At 30.8% G+C, this 20,030-nt stretch overlaps 1 protein-coding gene and 1 pseudogene across 2 annotated transcripts; both read left to right on the top strand.

Annotated features, from left to right (window-relative positions):
- The first annotated feature begins 896 nt into the window (after positions 1-896).
- On the top strand, positions 897-1,581 carry LOC144571537 (uncharacterized protein At1g15400 pseudogene; annotated as a pseudogene).
- A 15,208-nt stretch (positions 1,582-16,789) lies between these two features.
- Positions 16,790-19,715, top strand: HY5 (Basic-leucine zipper (bZIP) transcription factor family protein). 2 transcript variants are annotated; one of them, XM_078320939.1, is made up of 4 exons: positions 16,790-17,069; positions 17,254-17,434; positions 17,615-17,771; positions 19,407-19,715. In XM_078320939.1, the coding sequence occupies exons 1-4, from the start codon at positions 16,988-16,990 to the stop codon at positions 19,470-19,472; spliced, it is 486 nt and encodes a 161-aa protein (XP_078177065.1). In that variant the 5' UTR covers positions 16,790-16,987; the 3' UTR covers positions 19,473-19,715. The 2 variants fall into 2 exon arrangements, with proteins under 2 accessions (XP_078177065.1, XP_078177064.1); XM_078320938.1 differs by having other exon boundaries at positions 16,876-17,069; positions 17,615-17,775.
- Positions 19,716-20,030: the final 315 nt, after the last annotated feature.

Raw genomic sequence — 20,030 nt, 5'->3', positions numbered from 1 at the left:
AAATATTAATATCTTAGTTTGCAAGTATTAATTTATTATCTTCTAAATATTTATACCTATGAATTTAATTAAACTTGGAATACCACAGTGTTTTGAATAAATTTAATTAAACTAGTTAGTTAAGTTAGTTTATGAAAGTTAAAATCTGTTTAAGAGATGGAGGGATGATGGGGACATGCGGAGATACGGGATCCACAATTGGGGATAAATACTTACAAGTATAGGTATAAATATTTACACGATGAGGTATAAATACTTGTGTGACGATGAGTCTGAAAGTATGTCATCATGGATCTCATTTGAAAGATAAAATTGCGTATAATACGTTTGTGATTTTAGATTCATAAAATTTCTCATAGATCGTGAGAAATGTGGATGACATTGAAAAAGGAAAAAAAAAATCACTTCTAAAATTGATTTAAAAGATAGAAGAATGATGGAGGGATAGAAGTGAGGAGATTCATATAATTATTCTATATATAATGTATATTTATACTCAACGGCAGACCACGAGTCCAATGAAATCGTCAGGTCTAAAGACCAAGAATAAGTCGTCTAAGGTCGGTAGAAAAATCTATAAAAAAAAGCTGTCTGTACCAACTACTTCTGTAGAATCGTCGCACTTCAATGTCAAAGTAGTCTTATTTGACTGTTATTTCGTCCCTGCTTAATCCCATATCCCCATCTCCATGTCTGGAAACTTAATCCTCGGTTCCTGTGGCATGTGCAGTATGATATTTCCTGTAACGAGTTACATGTCTCATTCTGTCATTCCCATCACATGCACTAGAAAATAATTAAATGGGACACGTTACGAACTCACTTCACATAGGCTTACATAATTCTTCCAAGCCACATACAATCAACGACAATCCCTGCTTATATATCCCCGCCCCCGGGCAAACACACAGAATTATTTATGTAATTTGTATCGCCTGTTCAAGCATCACCATTTAAAGAGAGAGCAGAGAGGAAAAGGAAACATATGGAAGGGTTGCAGAGATCAGCAACGACGTTCAGACGATCTGGTTCATCCGGTCTGGTCTGGGATGAGCGGTTTCTTGCGAGCCTCAACAATGAAGAAGAGAAGCATGGAGAGCACGACGAGGAACAGAAACCCGATTTGCCACAGTTGAGACACTCCCGAAGTGTTGGCTCTATCGACATGTTGAAGCGAGAAGTCGAAGAAGGAAAACAGGTATTAGACATAAAGAAGAGTAGTAAAACTGCTGCTAAGAAGCAAGTTTTTCATACTGCTTACGTCTCGCCTGATGTAGACCCGCCATCACCGAAGGTCTCAGGTTGTATAATTTGCTCCATTTTTCGAAAGACTGAATCTAGAAAGCCGGTGAAGCGACCTGTAAGGCGCTAGGACTACGTATGTTCTCAATATATATATATATATATATATTTTTTAGTTCTTGTTAAATTCATTGTAGTGATGAGAGAGGGTGCCTTTTGTATAATTCATATTTCATAGTTTGGAGAAGAAAATAGTATGGTTTTCATTTTCCTTTGAGAAATTGATGTTTTTCGATGGGTTACTGGATCTAAAAATGAGGTTGTAGTTTGTTCCTCTTTTTTTTTTTCCCCACTTTGATTTGTCATCTGGGAAGATATATAATAGCATGTTTGATTGCAGTAGTGCTATAATAATGTACATATAGGTTTAATTATATTATTCTGTTGTCTTTAGGCGCATTATTGAAATTACCCTTTCTGTCCGTTAAATTTGATACAAGCCATTTGTCGTTAGGAGATGTGGATTTATGTCTATTAAACTAGATATGGTGCTGATATTCACAACAAAAAAATATTATTAACACAACAAGCTTTAAATATTTTAATAAATAGACAACTTTATCCCTCAAACTGTTTCTCAATCAAGGAGTCATTTATTTCTTTTTTTAATTAACAAGTTTTTTAAATATCAACTTCTAAATTTATTATCCTTCATTCATATTTTCTTCTAATTGTATACTATACGATGAAAAGGAGAAAACAAATATTTAGCATGTTACCCAATTAAATTTTGAAATAATATGCCCCAATTGCCACGTAGCTTTTTTTTTTTTTTGCTTTTTGCTATAGATGTAATTGCTTTCTACTTTTAATTATGTTACTCAATTGATTAAAAATTATATTGACAATATTTTTTGTTAATTGTAAATTATATAATTTAATTAAATATTAGGTAATTTTATCTTTAAATATGATCATTTTAATTAATAAAATCTACAATTTATTATCTGTTAATTTAAATATAAGTTTTTTTTGTTGATTTATAAATTGATTTTTCAGCTCGTTAATTATGAGTTTTAAATTTTAATTAATTATTGTCTTTCGTTCTTAGGAAAGAATACATCTAGAGAGAAGTATTTTGATTTTAGAAATAAAATGAATCAAAATCATTAAAATAAAGAAAGTATTGATTGCATAATCAAATAATTAAGACAAGTTATAGCAACAATAAAAGAGGGACAAAGTTGTCTATTACAAATAAAAAATTTAAAATTGTTGTGTTAATAAAAAAATAGTTGTGTTAAAATCAGCACCCAACTAGCTAGGGTGCATCGATCAGAAAACATGAAACTTTATGTTTTGATGTTTGTTTTGCCATCTTTACAAGGAACAAGAAAAATACTAAATTAGTCGTAACAATTTAATACAAGCCAAATTAAAGACGGATAATTCGAGGCCAATCCGATGCATGTGCCAATCATGCATAGAAGCTAGCGCATAAAAACATAAGAAACCGTTTTATATATATATAGCAAGGTGCACATGACATGGTGTGACCATATTAATACATGGGGCTTCAACTGTTTATCTGCCATGTGGTATTGCACATGATGCACAAGTGATGTCGGCTAAACATGCCAAGGGTTTGCAATCCTGTATGGATCAACTGCATGCATGTATGTGTGTATGACCCCAAATACAGCACAGCACTGACAGCAGCAGCAGCTAGGTTCTGATAGGAACCTCGAGATTATTCATATATGTTGAATAGTATATATATTAATTAGATTTAAAAGGTTATATTAAATGATTATAAGAACGTTGATTTAAGTTGTTGGGAAGTTTGATGTGCTTTAAGTTGCAACTTGTCAAAACACAACGGCTTGTGCAACAACCCTAGGCCGACTAATTAATTAATAAAGCACCAACACACAAGTAAAACAAAACAACGCACTTGCATCAGAAAAAAAGGGGAAAATAAAAACACAACAAAGAAATACTAAAAACGGTCAATTCTAATGGTTGCTTCAGTGCTAGGTGATTGGACTTATGCTATGTAATTAAGCAGATATATATTTCAAATTATATACTATTTTTTGGAAGTTTGAATGGTCAATCCAAGCTGTTTAAATGGGTTTCACATATCATCAGTCTTATATAAAACCAAATTTTACTCATATTATAATTTTTAACTGTTATTTTGGATTTCAGAAAAAAAAATATCATATTTAATATTAAAAAGTTTTTTTTTTGGTATTATTTTAGGTCCAACTTTCAAAATATGATAAATAGTAAAAAAAAAAATTGATATGTAGAACATAATGAATGATCTGGATAGACTGTTTGGACATGAGAAAATATACTTTGAATAATTTTATTTCAAATACATGTTTGTATAATAGCCTAACTCCAGGGAATTGATCAAAAATATAATTTATTTTCATTGAGTATACACTTATGTTTTTTTTCTGACATATCACATGATAGTACTTTACTTTGTAATAATTTGTATTAATAATTTAATATTATAATTTCAAATTAAAAAAATAAATTATTGATTTTATTCAGTGTCACGAGCAATGCATATAAGTAAATATTGCATTATAATTTTGGTAGAAAATCAATATGCCAAAAAAGTGACGGTCGGTCATTTTTAGTTGCATGCATGGGCCGATAATGTTTTGCACTTAAGGATCGATGCAGCGGTACTTAATTGTCCATAATAATAAATAATAATGCAAATTTTAATAGTGAGTTATTTATGTCCGTTGGTTTTTCTTATCTAATGATTATAAAGGAATTACCTCAATTTTTTTTTTGTTAATAAATATTCCATATGACAATTACAAAAATAATAGTTTGAGTTTGCTTTTTAAGTTAAAATTTAAATCATCAATGCAACAAAAAAAGTGGTCGTGCATGGTGTATCAAAAAAGGTGTTTCTACTTTTGTAGTGTACGTGCATCCAACGAGTAGAACTAGGGTGTTCTTAAGATCACCAAGTTTTTTGATGAACTCAAGTTAAAAATCCGTCAAATCAGTTTCAAATAACGAATCCGAACTGAATCTGCTTACCTTATTACGAGTAATGCGTCTACATGTGAAAATTTCAAACATTAGAATATGGAGGAATTAATTTAGTATAACTTTAACGTTCATTCTTTTTATAAATGGTTAGAATATGGAGGAATGACTAATTCTGAATATAACACTATATGAAAATCTTATATTCCATTAAAAATTAAAATATTTTTGTGACTTGTTTGAAAGGACAAGATTTTGACTAAGACTAACTTAGCAAATAAAGACTGGCAAGGAAATATGAAATGTGTGTTTTGTGATCAAATAGAGAGTACAGAGCATCTTTTTGTTCAATGTTCTTACATTAACTTAATATGGAACTGGATAGCAGATCATAGCAACTTTAGTTATAATTGTCATACTTTGAATGATTTATGGATGATTGATGTTTCTATTCCTTTAAAAGATAGACTATTAATTAAATTATTACGAGGGGCTGTTATATGGATTATTTGGTTAGAACGAAATATATTATGTTTTAATGTTAGTTCTCCTTATTTTAGTAGGATTATTGGTGCTAAGATTATTTCTTTGACTCAATTTTGGTGTAAATCTAGAGGAGATGATTCTTTCTTTAAATTAAATCTTATAATGCATTTTGATGTTAAGGATCTCCCAGATATTCTTCTGTTGGAAGAGGAAAGAAGTCCAGATACGATCCAAGTTTTGGACCTCCTGGTGCAGGCAACCCTCCATATCCAATGTCTGAAGAAGAGGTGAAAGATATTTACTGGTACCTTTGTACACAATAATGATATTTACTGGTACCTTTGTACACTACAATGCACATTCAACAAGGAAATTTGCTTGTAAACAAACTTCTAATGAATCATGCTCATGTCTCCTTTAATATACACAAGAGCAGGGGCGGACCCATTGTAGCATAGGGGGGTCAGCTGCCCCCCGCTAGATTTTCAAAAATAGTACTAAAAATCTGCTTTTCGGACCTCTGCCCCTCCCGGAAATTCAAATTGCCCCCTGTAGCCCATTCTGGAATTCTAATAGACGGAACGGAGCCTATATAAACTCTGAGCGAAACAAATTAGCGGAGCCCAAATAGGCGCTGATTCCAAATAGCGAAAATTAGTTGAACTAAAATGTTTTTTTTTTTTTTTGAATTCAAAGGCAGAGGCTGCCAAGTTGAACCAAAATGTTGATTACAAATTCCCTATAAATGTTGAATTGTTGATTTTTTTTCAAGTAATTTAGGATTTTTATTATATTAATTGGAATTTTTTTGTTATGTTGAATTGTACCCGATAAGTTATTGGGTTTGAACCCAATAAGCTATTTACATCCGATTATTGTCCCGCCCTGACAAAAATCCTGCGTCTGCCCCTGCACAAGAGTGCACATTCAACAAGAAAATTTGTATACATTCATGCAAAGTTTACTCCCACAAAGAATCGAATTATATAAAGCATCAAATACTAATTTCAACTAAAGCATCAAAATTACATAAACCATGTAATAACATCAATTACATAGTGCATCAATTTACAGAGTAAATTAGCAACCCTTCTAATATATATAAAAATTTCTTGTATGCCCCTATATAAAACTTATGCATCATCCAATCAGTCTTGGTACCTTTACCAGCACTTCCTCTATAGTCTTGGTACATCAGTGAATTTTTTAGGCCAATACATGTAATGCTTCCTGAATCCGAAGAGTATATCGGGCAGTCTATTCCTGTTGCTTTCCAAAACCCAGATCCAGTAACCCGATTAAGCCTGATGTTATTTTTGTATTTTCTTCCTCTCAGGCAAAAAAAGTATCATTCTTTCTCACCTCCAACTGTACTTCTGCAATTTCCATCAGAGACATATTTGTTCAAATCATTGTCATAAATGGTGTGCTAGTATGAACACAGGATCAAGTTTTGTGAAATTATACTTCCACAATGCAAAGTAAGAACACACCTGCTGCTATTCACTTATAAATTAAATTGACTCTTTCTTCAATTTGCATATGCAAAGTCGACAGACCGGTGGAAGAAAGGAGAAAGCAACGAAATGATGAAAAATTAATACATAAAACAATTAAGAAGTTAACTTATAATTTTTTTATTGTTTTTATCGCTTGACCATGTACTAAATGAATTCGAAACTTTAAAAAATTTATATGCACATACATCACTCGTGAAGTACTTGGATTTCAACGGTTTAGATTCGTAGTTCGAAGTCATGAATCCGATAGTCTTTTGGAGGTGTGCTCACCAATCCCTCTTGGTGAGCACATCAGACCCTAGTTTTGCTCTCTCTCTCTCTCTCTCTCTCTCTCTCTCTCTCTCTATATATATATATATATATATATATAGTAACTAGTAAGGCTACCATACATTGCAATGCATAGACATTTTTGTGCATTGGACTCTAAATCACTGGATTCATAGTCCAAATAACCGATCCAAACCATTCATCTTGTTCTCCATATTAATATGTTCTTGGAGACCAAATTTTACATTTTTTAGAATTTTTTTTACTATTTATTAAGCCACTTTGAAAATCACTTATCCAACGGTAACAGTAAAATCAAAAGGCACCGCTGGATCAACGATTTTCAAATTGACTTAATAAATAGTAAAAAAATTCCAAAAAATATAAAATTTGGTCTCCAAACACATATTAATATGGAGAACAAGATGAACAGTTTGGATCGGTTATTTGGACTTTTAATCTGGTGATTATAATCCAATGCACAAAAATGCCTATGCATTGCAATGTATGGTAGCCTTACTATATATATATATATATATATATAGAGAGAGAGAGAGAGAGAGAGAGAGAGAGAGAGAGATGAGCTACGGTGAGCCATGGAGTAAAATGAGTTGGTGCTCCATGGCACTATATTTCTATTTTGAAAATCCAAACAATCGATCTGAACCGCTCAACATGATCTCCATATTGAAATGTGCATGGAAACCAAATTTTACATTTTTTGGAATTTCTTTTACTATTTATTAAGCAATTTTGAAGTTGTGTGTGTATGTCTGTGTGTGCGTGCGCGTGTGTACGTACGTACGTATGTATGTATGTAGAACTAGGGTGTTCTTAAGTTCACCAAGCTTCTTGGTGAACTCAAGTCTAAAACTCATCGAATTTGCTTCAAATTATGAATCTGAACCGTTGAAACCTGTCTGCCTTACGAGTGATGCGTCTACATGATTTTTTTTTAAATATTTGATTTAATTTAGTATAAAGTCAAGCGTTTAAAATTAGAAGGTTAATAAATTAATTTTAATGCATTCATTTTTTGAATTTTTTTTACCACTTGATTGTATGCAAAATTAATTTCAAAATTAAAAAATTTTACATGTAGACGCATCACTCGTAAGGTAGACGGATTTCAACAGTTTGGATTCGTTATTTGAAGCAGATTCGATGGGTTTTAGACTTGAGTTCACCAAAAAAATTGATAAACTAGAACACCCTAGTTCTACTCTCTCTATATATATATTTATAAAAGGAGTAGAACTAGGGTGCTCTTAAGCTCACCAAAATTTTGGTGAGCTTAACTCTACAACTCATCAAATCGATTTCAAATGACGAATCCAAACCGTTGAAACCCGCCTACCTCACGTGTGATGCATCTACATGTGAAATTTTTAAACATTCGAATTGATTTAGTATAAAGTCAAGCAGTCAAAATTAGAAGGTTAATAAATTAATTTTGGTGCATTCATTTTTTGAACGTTTTTTGAACGCTTGACTTTATACTAAATTAATTCGAATGTTTAAAAATTTCACATGTAGATGCATCACACGTAAGGTAGGCGGGTTTCAAAGGTTCGGATTCGTCATTTGAAATTGATTTGATGAGTTTTAGAATTAAGCTCACCAAAACTTTGATAAGCTTAAGAGCACCCTAGTTCTACTCTTATAAAAGACAACAAAATATCCTTTTCATATATAAAACATAAAAGTTAAGTTACATAAAGGGAAACTGTCCATTGCAATTAATTAAAGCACAAAACACAAATGTCAGAGCAAAACACATAAGCTCGTCTTTTCAAAAACCACCAAAATACAATAATAGAAAAGTAATCCAATACTAAACCTTCTAAACTGGGGCTGAGGTAATGAGATTCTATCTCTGGCCTAACCAAAATACAGTAATTGACACTGGCCTAACCAAAACCAAAAAGTTGCTGAGAATTTAACCGAACATCTAATTTTAATGGACATGTCAAGCTACCTACCGAGTCCTTGTGCATCCAATATTTCACCGAACATCTAATTTTAATGGACTTCTGCATAATTACCGATTCAAAGGATTATATACAAATTTATTTTTAACACGTATCAATTTTAGTATCTTTTTATATGGATTTTTTTATCACAGCTGCGCATTTTCAATATCTAATTAGTAATTACTATGTACAGTTAAATGTAAATGATTACTTTCCGTCTAATAATTAACTAAGCTGACCAAAATATGCTTTCCCGAATTAAAAATAAAAGTTTAAATCTCTCATATTTACATTTTGACCATAGATGTACAATAAAATCAGATTTAGAAATTGAATGCACACTAGAAATATCCAAAAAAAAAAAGTATAACAATGACGTCTTACCAGTTACAATAATCAGCAGGCTTAATTAGAAGCATCACAGGCTTAATAGTGACGTCTCTCTCAATTTTTCTTTATAAAAGAGGAAAATTTCTATGCATCAAAGATTTTATCCCAAGTTTAAACTTTCTGATGACCTAATAATATATGACTTCCAAGACCCTGTGCCTCAGGAGTCGAGGGCTCTACCCTCCAAGCACGCTTAATTATAAAATCCATATGTTTAGCCAGGTTCAAATCGATAATTTTAAAATTAGAAAATAAGTATTTAATCTAGTGACAAAATCAATACTCTCCTTATAAAAGTTTTATAGCAAATTCGAAATTCAGAAGAAAAAATATTTTATTAATATTAAATAATAAAGTAATCTGACTTCCAATCTTTACTTAAAAAAGAGTTCCAAAAATTAGTTCATAAAAGCTGAGCTTGCTGCAATTGGTTGTGTGCTCTGCACATCATTAGTGAAGTGTTACGCTAACAAATTTAATATATTCATAATTTTATTAGGTAATTTAATAATGTCAATTCATCTTGTATGATTCGTCTATTTTTAGTTCGTAAGTTCAATTCGTAAATTGTACTGTTTTGTTTTATTTGATTCGAGGGAAACTCAACTTAATTCTTTCGATTAGATTTTTTGTTTTGTTCAAGTAACTTGAGTGTAAAATAATTAGGCTAATAATTTGCTTGATTACAATAATTTTTTTTGTTCCTTCAATAATAGTTATTTTTTATCCTCACAAATAACACATATTTTTAGGTATCTCGACTCAAAATAATTTGATATATAATTGTGCGTGTTATTCGAGTAAATTAAGTCAGAAATCAAGCCACCAAATTGTATTTAATATCCATTAAGGATTCCCAATTCATGTTTTGAATATGCAACTTCTCGTACAAAGATCATTGTCTTTGCCACTAGATCAAAAATTGATTCTCATAATTGCGTTCGTTATTTTGAAGTGTGTAGCGCAATTGATATAACATAAATCTCTTCTTAAAAACATGTTTTAACTTTATTATAAAACATAAATATTCATAATGAAATGAATTTATTTCCAAAAATATAGAATAATATTAGTTATTAATTATTACTTAAAATTTTCATGATAATATGAAAAATAATATAAAAATCTAATAATTGTAGAGCCGAGTCACATTAGTTTGAGCTTGACAACTCGATCCATTGAATTTCAAATCGAGTTCAGCTCAATTTGACTTATAAACTAATCAAGCGAGAGTTATGTTAGAGCATCTTCGTCCTATTTAACAAATCAATTGTAAATTTCAGTTGCAGTGATATGGAATAATTGCTGAATTTACATTTTGTTTAGAATAACACATTAACTTACAATTAATGTGCACTTAACAATTACAGGATGCAAAACTTGAATTAAAAAAAATATTAAGCACAAATGGAATTAAAACTAATTTAAAAAAATAAAAATGACATAAATATTTATTGAGAACTAATTAATTGTTCAAATATCGGATGTGACAGACATAGTTAGCCATTTCGAAAATAAAAATATTGGTAGTGGAGCAAGAATCTAATTGCTAATAATTAAAACTTCTATATAACTTTATATTTAGTAAAGATTAATTAGAGGTCACGTCATCCAATTATTTAATATTCACAAAGAATTGTTCTTTCCGGATTTCAATAAAGTGAACATATTTGTTTTTTTTTTGATGAAAAATATGTTTGTTGTGAATTATGCACTTCAATACAGTTAGTTATTAGATATATAAATCAAAAGTGGAGAATCCTCATTGAGAGAATGAGGGTGTCATGTGCTTATTGATTCTCTTTCTCTTTATTTTTAATGGATTATTGGTAATGATCAATTTTTTTACATCTTGTTTGGATAGAGATTAATGAAAGAGAGGTAATAGGATGAAGAGAAATGTTATGGTATTTCGAGCTATCATATCCAAGTGTGCCATCTAAATAGTTTAATAGAAAAAACTTTTCAATATTGTCTAACTTTCATTTTCCGCGCTAATATCCAAACATTTAAAGTTATGTTTATAATATTTTCAAATGTTACTCGCAAGCATATATATCTCTGTCTAAAAGCATTTCTAGATAGTTTTAACTCTCAACTACTTTTGTCTTCAAGAAAAAAATAAAGATTCTTTTCACCCATTTATTTTTTATTTTTTCTCTAATCATTATAATTTATTTTCCTGACAATCCATGATGAATTTTATGAATATAAAAATACGAACGTTTTTTATTCGATTTTATCTTTCAAACAAGATCCATGAAGAAATAATTTTGAGTAATTTTTAAGTCATTTGTTTTTTAAAAGTAAAACTCATGAGCACTTTAAATTTTCAAGTTTCTAAATCTCAGTCTACAACCAATTAAAATTTTCAAGGCTTTGTACATGAGGTTAATATGCTTTGTAAATGCAGTGTTATTGTTGATATTTATATGCTTTGAAGTGTTATTGTTGAGGTTTAAATTCTTTATACATGAGGTTTATATGTTTTATTCTAGAGATTTAAAGTGTTATTAATGAGGTTTATATGCTTGTACATGAGGTTTATATGCTTGTAAACAGAGTTTAAATTATTTTGAAGCAAAATAAAAAAAAACTGAAAGTCACAAAGATTTAAAGTGGTAAAAAAAATTACGACACAAATATAAGTCGAAAGTTATTCTTCATGGATCTCATTTGAAAGAGAAAATCGGGTAAAAAACATTCATATTTTTAGATTCGCAAAATTCATCACGGATCGTCAAGAAAATGAATGAGAATGATCAGAGAAAAAAATTAAAAAAAGTGAGTGAAATAAATCTTTCCTTTTTGGCTTGAAAACAAAAGTAGTTAAGAGTTAAAACTATATAGATTTAGAATTTTAATGCTCGCAGATAAATGTTTAAAAGCTTGCGAGTAGCATTGTAAAATGTTATAAACAGAGCTTTAAATTTTTGGATATTAGCGTTGAAAATAAAAGTTAGCTAACATTGGAAGTTTTTTCTATTAAATTACTTGGGAGACGTGTCCGGAAATTTTGTTTGAGGTACAATTATCAGGCTCTTAGAATGAAATGAAATGTTAAACATATATCAAACTTGTTTAATTGACAAATTATGGCAAATATGAGAAGTACAGTAGGGAATAGAGTTAATATTGCATAATATTAGTTAATAGAATTTATTTCTCTTGATTTGAGGTGTAACGGTCTAACGGATGGAAAAAACATATCTTATATAATTTTAGTTAATCAAATAATAAATAAGACGATAAGGAAAGATATATTTATTTTTTCACTTTAATTATCAAAATAAGAAGAGAATAAATATTTTAATAGAATAATTATACTAATTCCCCCACCCCTGTCCCCCCCCCTTTATCCCCGCATTAAATTAGACTGTCATTTAATACCAATTCTCGCATTAATTATGCTTTCCTCTAATAACAATTCCCGCATTAATTATTCATTTAAAAATAATTCCAGCATTAATTATACTGTTATCTAATAACAATCCCCGTTAATAAATATTTATTTGTTATTTCTGAGAAGTATTTATCCATGTAACATAAAATATTTATCCATATAACATAAAATATTTATCATTATGTCTGAGAGTATTTATCATTGATGTTTACTGTAAGTTGCAATTATATTTGAGAAATATTTATCTATGTAATATAAAATATTTATTCATGTAACATAAAATATTTATCATTATGCATGAGAGTATTTATCATTATGTCTAAGAATATTTATCATTGATGTTTTACTGTAAGTGCAATTATGTTTGAGAAATATTTATCTATGTAACATAAAATATTTATCCTTATAACATAGAGTATTTATCCATGTAACATAGAGTATTTATCATTGATGTTTTACTGAAAATTGCAATTATGTCTGAGAAGTATTTATTTATGTAACATAAAATATTTATCCATGTAACATAAAATATTTATCATTATGTGTGAGAAGTATTTATCATTGGGTGAGGGGATTGTTTATTTAATGGTCTCCAGTTGTGCGGGGACAATCCAAAAAAAATGAAATTTTGTGCAGGGATAACTGACAAATATTTATGAGAGGATTGTTTATTTAACGGTCCCCAGTTTTGCGGGGACAATTCAAAAAAAAAAAGAAATTTTGTGCGGGGACAATTAATGGATTGATTTATTCAGTTATAAATAGAGATCATTGCATAAGGATTAATACTTTGCAAATCCACGATAAATACTTTGATGCTTCAAGTTAAATACTAACAGTTTCTGCGGAGTATTAATGATTTGAGCGGTCCCCCATGACTTTTTTGGCAGTTTGTGCGGGATTTTTTGCGGGGTTAAGACTGCGGGGATTGTTATCAGGATCCATTTTAATATTCCTTTCTATTTCATTCCTTTTCTTCTATTCTTAATATTATTCTTTTCATCCATTCTCCATCCAAACAAGGTGTTATGAGCAAAGAAGTCGATCATGTTCTAATGTTCTACTGTCAATTGAGTAATAATTAGGGTTCTAAATAGCGTGTTTTAGTGACCTATAGTGTTTTCGGATCAGAAAAGCAATGATACTATCAGTGTTATAGCGATGCAATATGATCATAGCGTCATTTTTTTAGCTATTATGTTACGATGCGACATACACTATTAAATCTTTAATAATAATTATAGAAAGTCAGCATAAAATCCAAAATCGATGGAAGCATGGAGAGGAGAGAGAAACATGTAAGCAGCTCATTCTAGATTAGTACAGTGGGAATTCAAAATTAAGTTTCTATAAAAAATAACAAATAAATGTCAGGACATAGGAGGAACAATTATTTCCGTCCTTACTAATTTATTTACTACACAAAATACATGAAATAAATAAAGGAGATGTAACATATATGCTACATGATTTCAAAACTAGAAATTAATAACATTTTTCGCCCCAAAGGATCTCCTCCGCTAGAACTATTTTACTGTTTTTGCGCCGATTTTTTTATTAATATCCAAAAAATAAATAAAATTAAAAAAAAATCCAAATCCCGAACAAATTTCAAAAACTATCCAAAACGGTTATCCAATAACCGGATTTTCAACAAATTTCCGGTTAATGGTTTCCCGGACTCAAAACAGTATATCCGGTTAACCATTAACCGGAAAATTATATTTTCATTTTTAAAAAAAAAAAATAAAAAAATCCGGTTAATGGTTAACCGGACTTGTATTTTTTTTTTTAAGTTGTGTTTTTTTTAAAAACATAATTTTTTTTATATTTTTTGTATTGAAATATTAGAAATGTTGAATATATTTCTTTAAAAATAGATGGAATACAATATAATTTGATTTATTAGAAAGACTGCAACAAATAACCCGGATCAATATTTTTCAGGCTGGATTTTTCGCGGCTGTAAGAAAAATTAATATATTTATTTATGTGTTATTGGAAAAAAAAATAAAAATGCTTCGATTGTGAGTTATTGATCTCGGTTCAAAAGTCACTTCTAGGTAATCCAGAAAATATTGTGATATTTCTAGTACATTTAATTTATTAAAAGTTGTATCTATTTTGAGAATTCTTTTTGAAAAACAATCATTAAATAAATTAAAATTTTTGCTTTTTTTCAAAAATAGATACAACTTTTAATAAATTAAATGTACTAGAAATATCACAATATTTTCTGGATTACCTAGAAGTTGTTAATGCTAAGGGGCACCGCTAATTAGCTCAAAAACTGAAAATAAATGCGATTGAAAGTAAATAGATGAGTTTAGAGAAATTTGACACGCGGGATGTTAACGGATTTCGGCAAAACAAAGACCTACGTCTCCGGGCTTGGCAACCTCAAGTGGTGCGCCTTTCTATTACCCAATACGAAAGGATTATAACTTGTGAACCGGCGAGCCCTTACAACCAAGGGAAGTCGCACAAGCTACTTGAGATGAACGCCGGCGAGCCCTTACAACCAAGGGAAGTCACACGAGCTACTCGAGGTGAGAACGAAGTCTCAAAGTCTAGATGAATAAGAGAAACACTCAATAGATCACTCTAACCTAATCTAACTTGAGATTAGTGAAGTAGGTTTGAGGTTGTTTGAGAGATATTGAAGTTTTAAGCTCAATCAACAATAGTGGAACCAAGCTCACAGAAAATCGCCTCTTTTGCAATTAGGGACGGCTAGGTTGGTTTGGGAAGAAAGCCCATTCCCCTATTTATAGAGTCAGCTCAAAACTGAGCTAAATGAGCTAAAACGTTACAACGTTTTCCCTTTGCGATTTTTAGGTTTTCAAATTAACTGACAGCTCAACTTAAATGCTCAAAAATGTTACAACGTTACATAACGTTTTGCTCTGTAAAATCTTGATCAAAAACATGATTTTTGAAGATCAAATTTAATTAAAACGTTACAACGTTTTGTGAAAACGTTATAACGTTTTAGGACTCTTGTACAACTGGATTTCAATCCCTTAACATCCTTAAAACGTTATAACGTTTTTATAAAACGTTATAACGTTTTATGTTTTCTCTGAGTTTGATCAAGCTCTTACTTGCAAAAAAAAATATTTAAAAAAATAAAAAAAAACACAACTTAAAAAATCTATTTTGACAGTATTCAACATTTCTAATATTTCAATACAAAAATAAAAAAATAAAAAATATTTCTGTTTGAAAAAAAAACACAACTTAAAAAAAAATACAAGTCCGGTTAACCATTAACCGGATTTTTTTATTTAAAAAAAAATGAAAATATAACTTTCCGGTTAATGGTTAACCGGATATACTGTTTTGAGTCCGGGAAACCATTAACCGGAAATTTGTTGAAAATCCGGTTATTGGATAATCGGTTTGGATAGTTTTTGAAATTTGTTCGGGATTTGGATATTTTTTTAAATTTGATTTATTTTTTGAATATTAATAAAAAAATCGGGTTTTTGCGGGTTGTGAAAAAAAAAAGGGTTGGAGACGAAAATAATTCTGTCTCTAGTTTGCTCTCCAGGAAAAAGAAAAAAAAAATCTATATAGAGAAATAAAATGGGAGGATGATTAAGTTTAGTATCCACTAATTGAAAGATAACAAATAGTACAAGAGGAGGGTTCAAATGCCTCCATGTTTTTGTGCCTCCATCATGCCTCCATCTCTCTCCATCATTTTCAAAGTTCAAACAGTCGATCCGAACCGCTCAACCTAACCTCCATACTAAAATATGTTTGGAGACCAAATTTTATATTTTTAGGAATTTTTTTACTATTTTTTTAGATTGGTACAAAATCAGTAAATCTGAACCATTTAAAAACAGTATTTTTGTACCTATCTAAAAAAATAGTAAAAAAAATCTAAAAATATAAAATTTGGTCTCCAAACATATTTTAGTATGGAGGTTAGGTTGAGCGGTTCGGATCGACTGTTTGAAGTTTAAAAATGATGGAAAAAGATGGAGGCATGATGGAGGCACAAAAACATGGAGGCATTTGAACCCTCCTCATAGTACAATAATGAATAGATTGATGCTTCTTATTTGTTTTTTCTGTCTTTTAAAATTATAACTCTAGAATAAGGTAATATATCATTTTCTTTTATTTTTCTTCCTATCGTTTCATTTACTAAGTTTAAAACTCGGAAGAAAATCGGAATCCTAATTATTTGTTTAAAATTCTAACACGCTAGTGACGCTACCCATGATAATAATTACGTTGAAATTAATTAGGCACTCGTGTCGTGTGTTTCCTTTTCAAAGCGATAAGAGAAAAGGGAAAGGTACCCTCCTATTCATCATCATTAAAGTATAAGAGCCGGCCAGATTTACTGCCCGCCGCACATCCACCACTAAATCAGCGTCGCATAGAAACCCACGCTTCGCTCCTCTTTACCTTTGGATACCTTCCACTGTTTATGGCTCCTCCTCCTTCCACGCTTTCACCTCGACCACTGTTGGATCATCCCCCCTTCGACGGTTGACATAGCGTCTCTAAACCCCGCAAACCCGCCTTAAACTATTCGATCTATCTACCTTTGCCATACCAGCTTTTCGCCTTTACCTGTTTTCAGCTCGGGAAGTCAGAGAGAGAGAGAGAGAGAGAGTGGTAGATCTCTCTCTTCATTGGTTATCTCTATTTTCGTCAGAATGCAAGAGCAAGTGACAAGCTCGCTACCTTCGAGTAGCGAGAGATCTTCGAGCTCTGCGCAACAGATGGAAGTGAAAGAAGGTAAGATACAACAATCACTTCGTTTTTTTTTTTTTTATCGAAATTGTCCTTTCCCTTCAAATCCTGGTTTCTATCTTTCCATTCCCACGGTTGACTTATCTTATCTTCTTGATTCGTTAGTGAGCGACATTTCCATCTGTTTTTCTATATGTTCGAGCAATTGCTTATCAATTTAGCTTGTCAGGAATGGAGAGCGACGAAGAGATTAGACGAGTACCAGAATTCGGTATTGGATCTGGCGGGCCGTCTACATCGGGTCGGGGAGCTGCATCAGCTGGACCCGATAAGGCCCAGTCGTCGACCCAACCTGGCCAGAAAAGAAAGGGGAGGAGTCCTGCTGATAAAGAGCACAAGCGCCTCAAAAGGTCACATGAGTTTTTCGTCTTTTTTCCCTTTTTTAATTCAAACTCAGTTAGAGAGTTCTCTTTTTTAAAATTGAAACATCATCAACGTATAACTTACTATACAACGTGCAAAAGACGTTGTAGCCTAGTTACTGATGGATTTGATATGTATATATGTGAAAATTGTGAAAAATGAAAAAGGTTGCTGAGAAATAGAGTGTCAGCACAGCAAGCAAGGGAGAGAAAGAAAGCATACCTGAACGAACTGGAGGCGCGAGTCAAAGAGTTGGAGAAGAATAATTCTGAGCTTGATGAGCGTGTTTCTACTCTTCAGAATGAGAATAATATGCTTCGCCAGGTAGGTTATTATTCTATATTTTTCTTCTTATTACACTGCTTGTCATTAATCTTAATAGATAACAAGTGAGGTTGAAAGTTCATATATTGAGATGATCATAGAGTAATCAAAGCAGATGGTAGACATTACCGCAATTTCCCCAAGAACCACCATACATGAGACTGAGTAGATTTGAAAATTACCTTTTCTGTTTAGATACAGTAGAACTGTTTGTAGTTTATGCATGATACCCATTGTGTACTTTTAAATGTTCATACCAATGAAATAATTTTGTATTTCTGTTTTATTTATTTAAGACAAGCAATTTTTTTACTTATTTTGAGGATTTTTTTTTCCTACTTAAAATAGATTTCAATTTTAGGCTTTTAATTAACTAGTACTCCTAACTACCTAACAGCACATTTAAGGTAAGGTCCTTATTTCCCAAAAAAGTTCACGTTAGGGACTGAATCTAGTTAGCTTCTTGTGTTTAATGCAATCAAAGAGCTAACACAAAACAAGGCACATAGTTGGTGATTGGGAAAGCACCATTTAGTTTTTATATGGTGCTTAAACACCTTAATTGCATTTTAAATGGGGGATTTTACAAAGTGTCTTTCTTTTTCAAAACACAGAACAAAATATTCTTCTTCCAAAATTCTTAACAAAATGGCTTTGTGGACCCCACTTGTTCCCTCTCTTCCCCTCCCTCTTACTCCATATTTACTCACATTTATTCTTTGCTTAAATAAAATATACAATTGTGATTTCATTCCCGTTTTGAATAATTTTTACTTTTTATGTGTATAAATGATTTAGAATAAAAAAATTTAAGTGTAAAATTTTACTTGCTAAAATTAAAAAGTATAATATTAGCATACAAGGAGAACATTTCCAACATATGGGTCGTTTTAAAAAATTATAATAAGCCATGATATTAACTTTTTTTATAAAAAAAGAAGTATCTAACATATAAATGTTTTTAATATACGTATTTTATCTAGTTTATCACATCACATGTTAAAAACAATTTAATAAGGTACTTATGCTTCAATAAAAATGTACTAATTATGTATATGATATAATCTTAAGAAATTAAGAAATAAATAACCAATGCAAGATATATTGAGTTGTATATTTTAAGAATTTTGGAAGGAGGGTATCTTGTTCTATGTTTTGAAAAAAAGTGCACTTTATAAAATTTCCCATTTTAAACTGCAACAAAATTATGCAAGTATTTGATTTCAGGAGAAATTTGCAGTATTTTGAAGAAAATAGATCTACCGAAGTATTTTACCAATGTTTGTTACATCTAAATGAAAAGCGTTTTAAAAAGATTACGCCTGTTATTACAATTTGCAAGTTATTGAAGTAAAATTGTTAGCATATATACACTCCTTTTTATTTTTCACAAAACTTTGCTCCTTAAACAATCACAGTTTGGATGTTGTTTGAAAAAGGCAGTTTTTTTCCCTCATTTATTTTGTAATTCAATTTTAAAATTTGAATGTCCATGTTGTGGTAGTTAAGTGAGGATGATGTTGTTGTTATCATCAGCTATCATACATGCAAGCTGCCAACATTATTAAGCAAACATTCCGCGACACTTTAATTTTGTTGAGATTTTGTTGATAGTGTCTTTACTTGTTTGTGTAGATACTGAAAAACACTACAGTGAGCAGGAGAGGTTCAGGCAGCAGTGCAAATGGAGAAGGCAAGTAGTATTTTAAAGAAAAGCAAATAACCAAAGGCTCCATATAATGCAAAATGCATGAATTGGATAGATTAAGAACTTCCATTTTCTTTTTGTTAAGCTTGTAGTCCGTTGATGTGTAGTTGTCTTGATTTGTTTGTGTTATGTATTTATCAATCTATTAATAGCATTTTGATGAATGATTAGATTATCAAAACCTGAATATTGTCTAACTTTCTATCTGATAGTGTCATGAAATACCTTGCTGTGCTTATGAGCGCGTTGATCCATTGACAGGATGTGTCCTTAATTTATTCTTCGTTATGATATTGGTCCAAACGGTGACCCCAATATTTCATCATTTGTATTTAGATAGGATAACAGGATATGATGAGCTGTTCCAATTATTGTTAGTTTGCTTAGCTATCATTTATGATCATGGTCATATTGGGCCACATTTTAACCGAACAGATGAAGTAACATTTTTGTTTTTGTTTTGTAATGTTATTATTTTATGGAAGCAGTTAACAGTCCCCGGCTCTCAGTTCTCTGAAAATTTCCGGATTTTTTACACTAATCTTATAAAC

The sequence above is a fragment of the Carex rostrata genome, chromosome 19 (assembly GCF_964058835.1).
Source record: "Carex rostrata chromosome 19, lpCarRost1.2, whole genome shotgun sequence".
Taxonomy (NCBI): domain Eukaryota; kingdom Viridiplantae; phylum Streptophyta; class Magnoliopsida; order Poales; family Cyperaceae; genus Carex; species Carex rostrata.
Note: the sequence above shows the minus strand (reverse complement) of the source record. Positions and strands in the feature narration are given on the sequence as shown.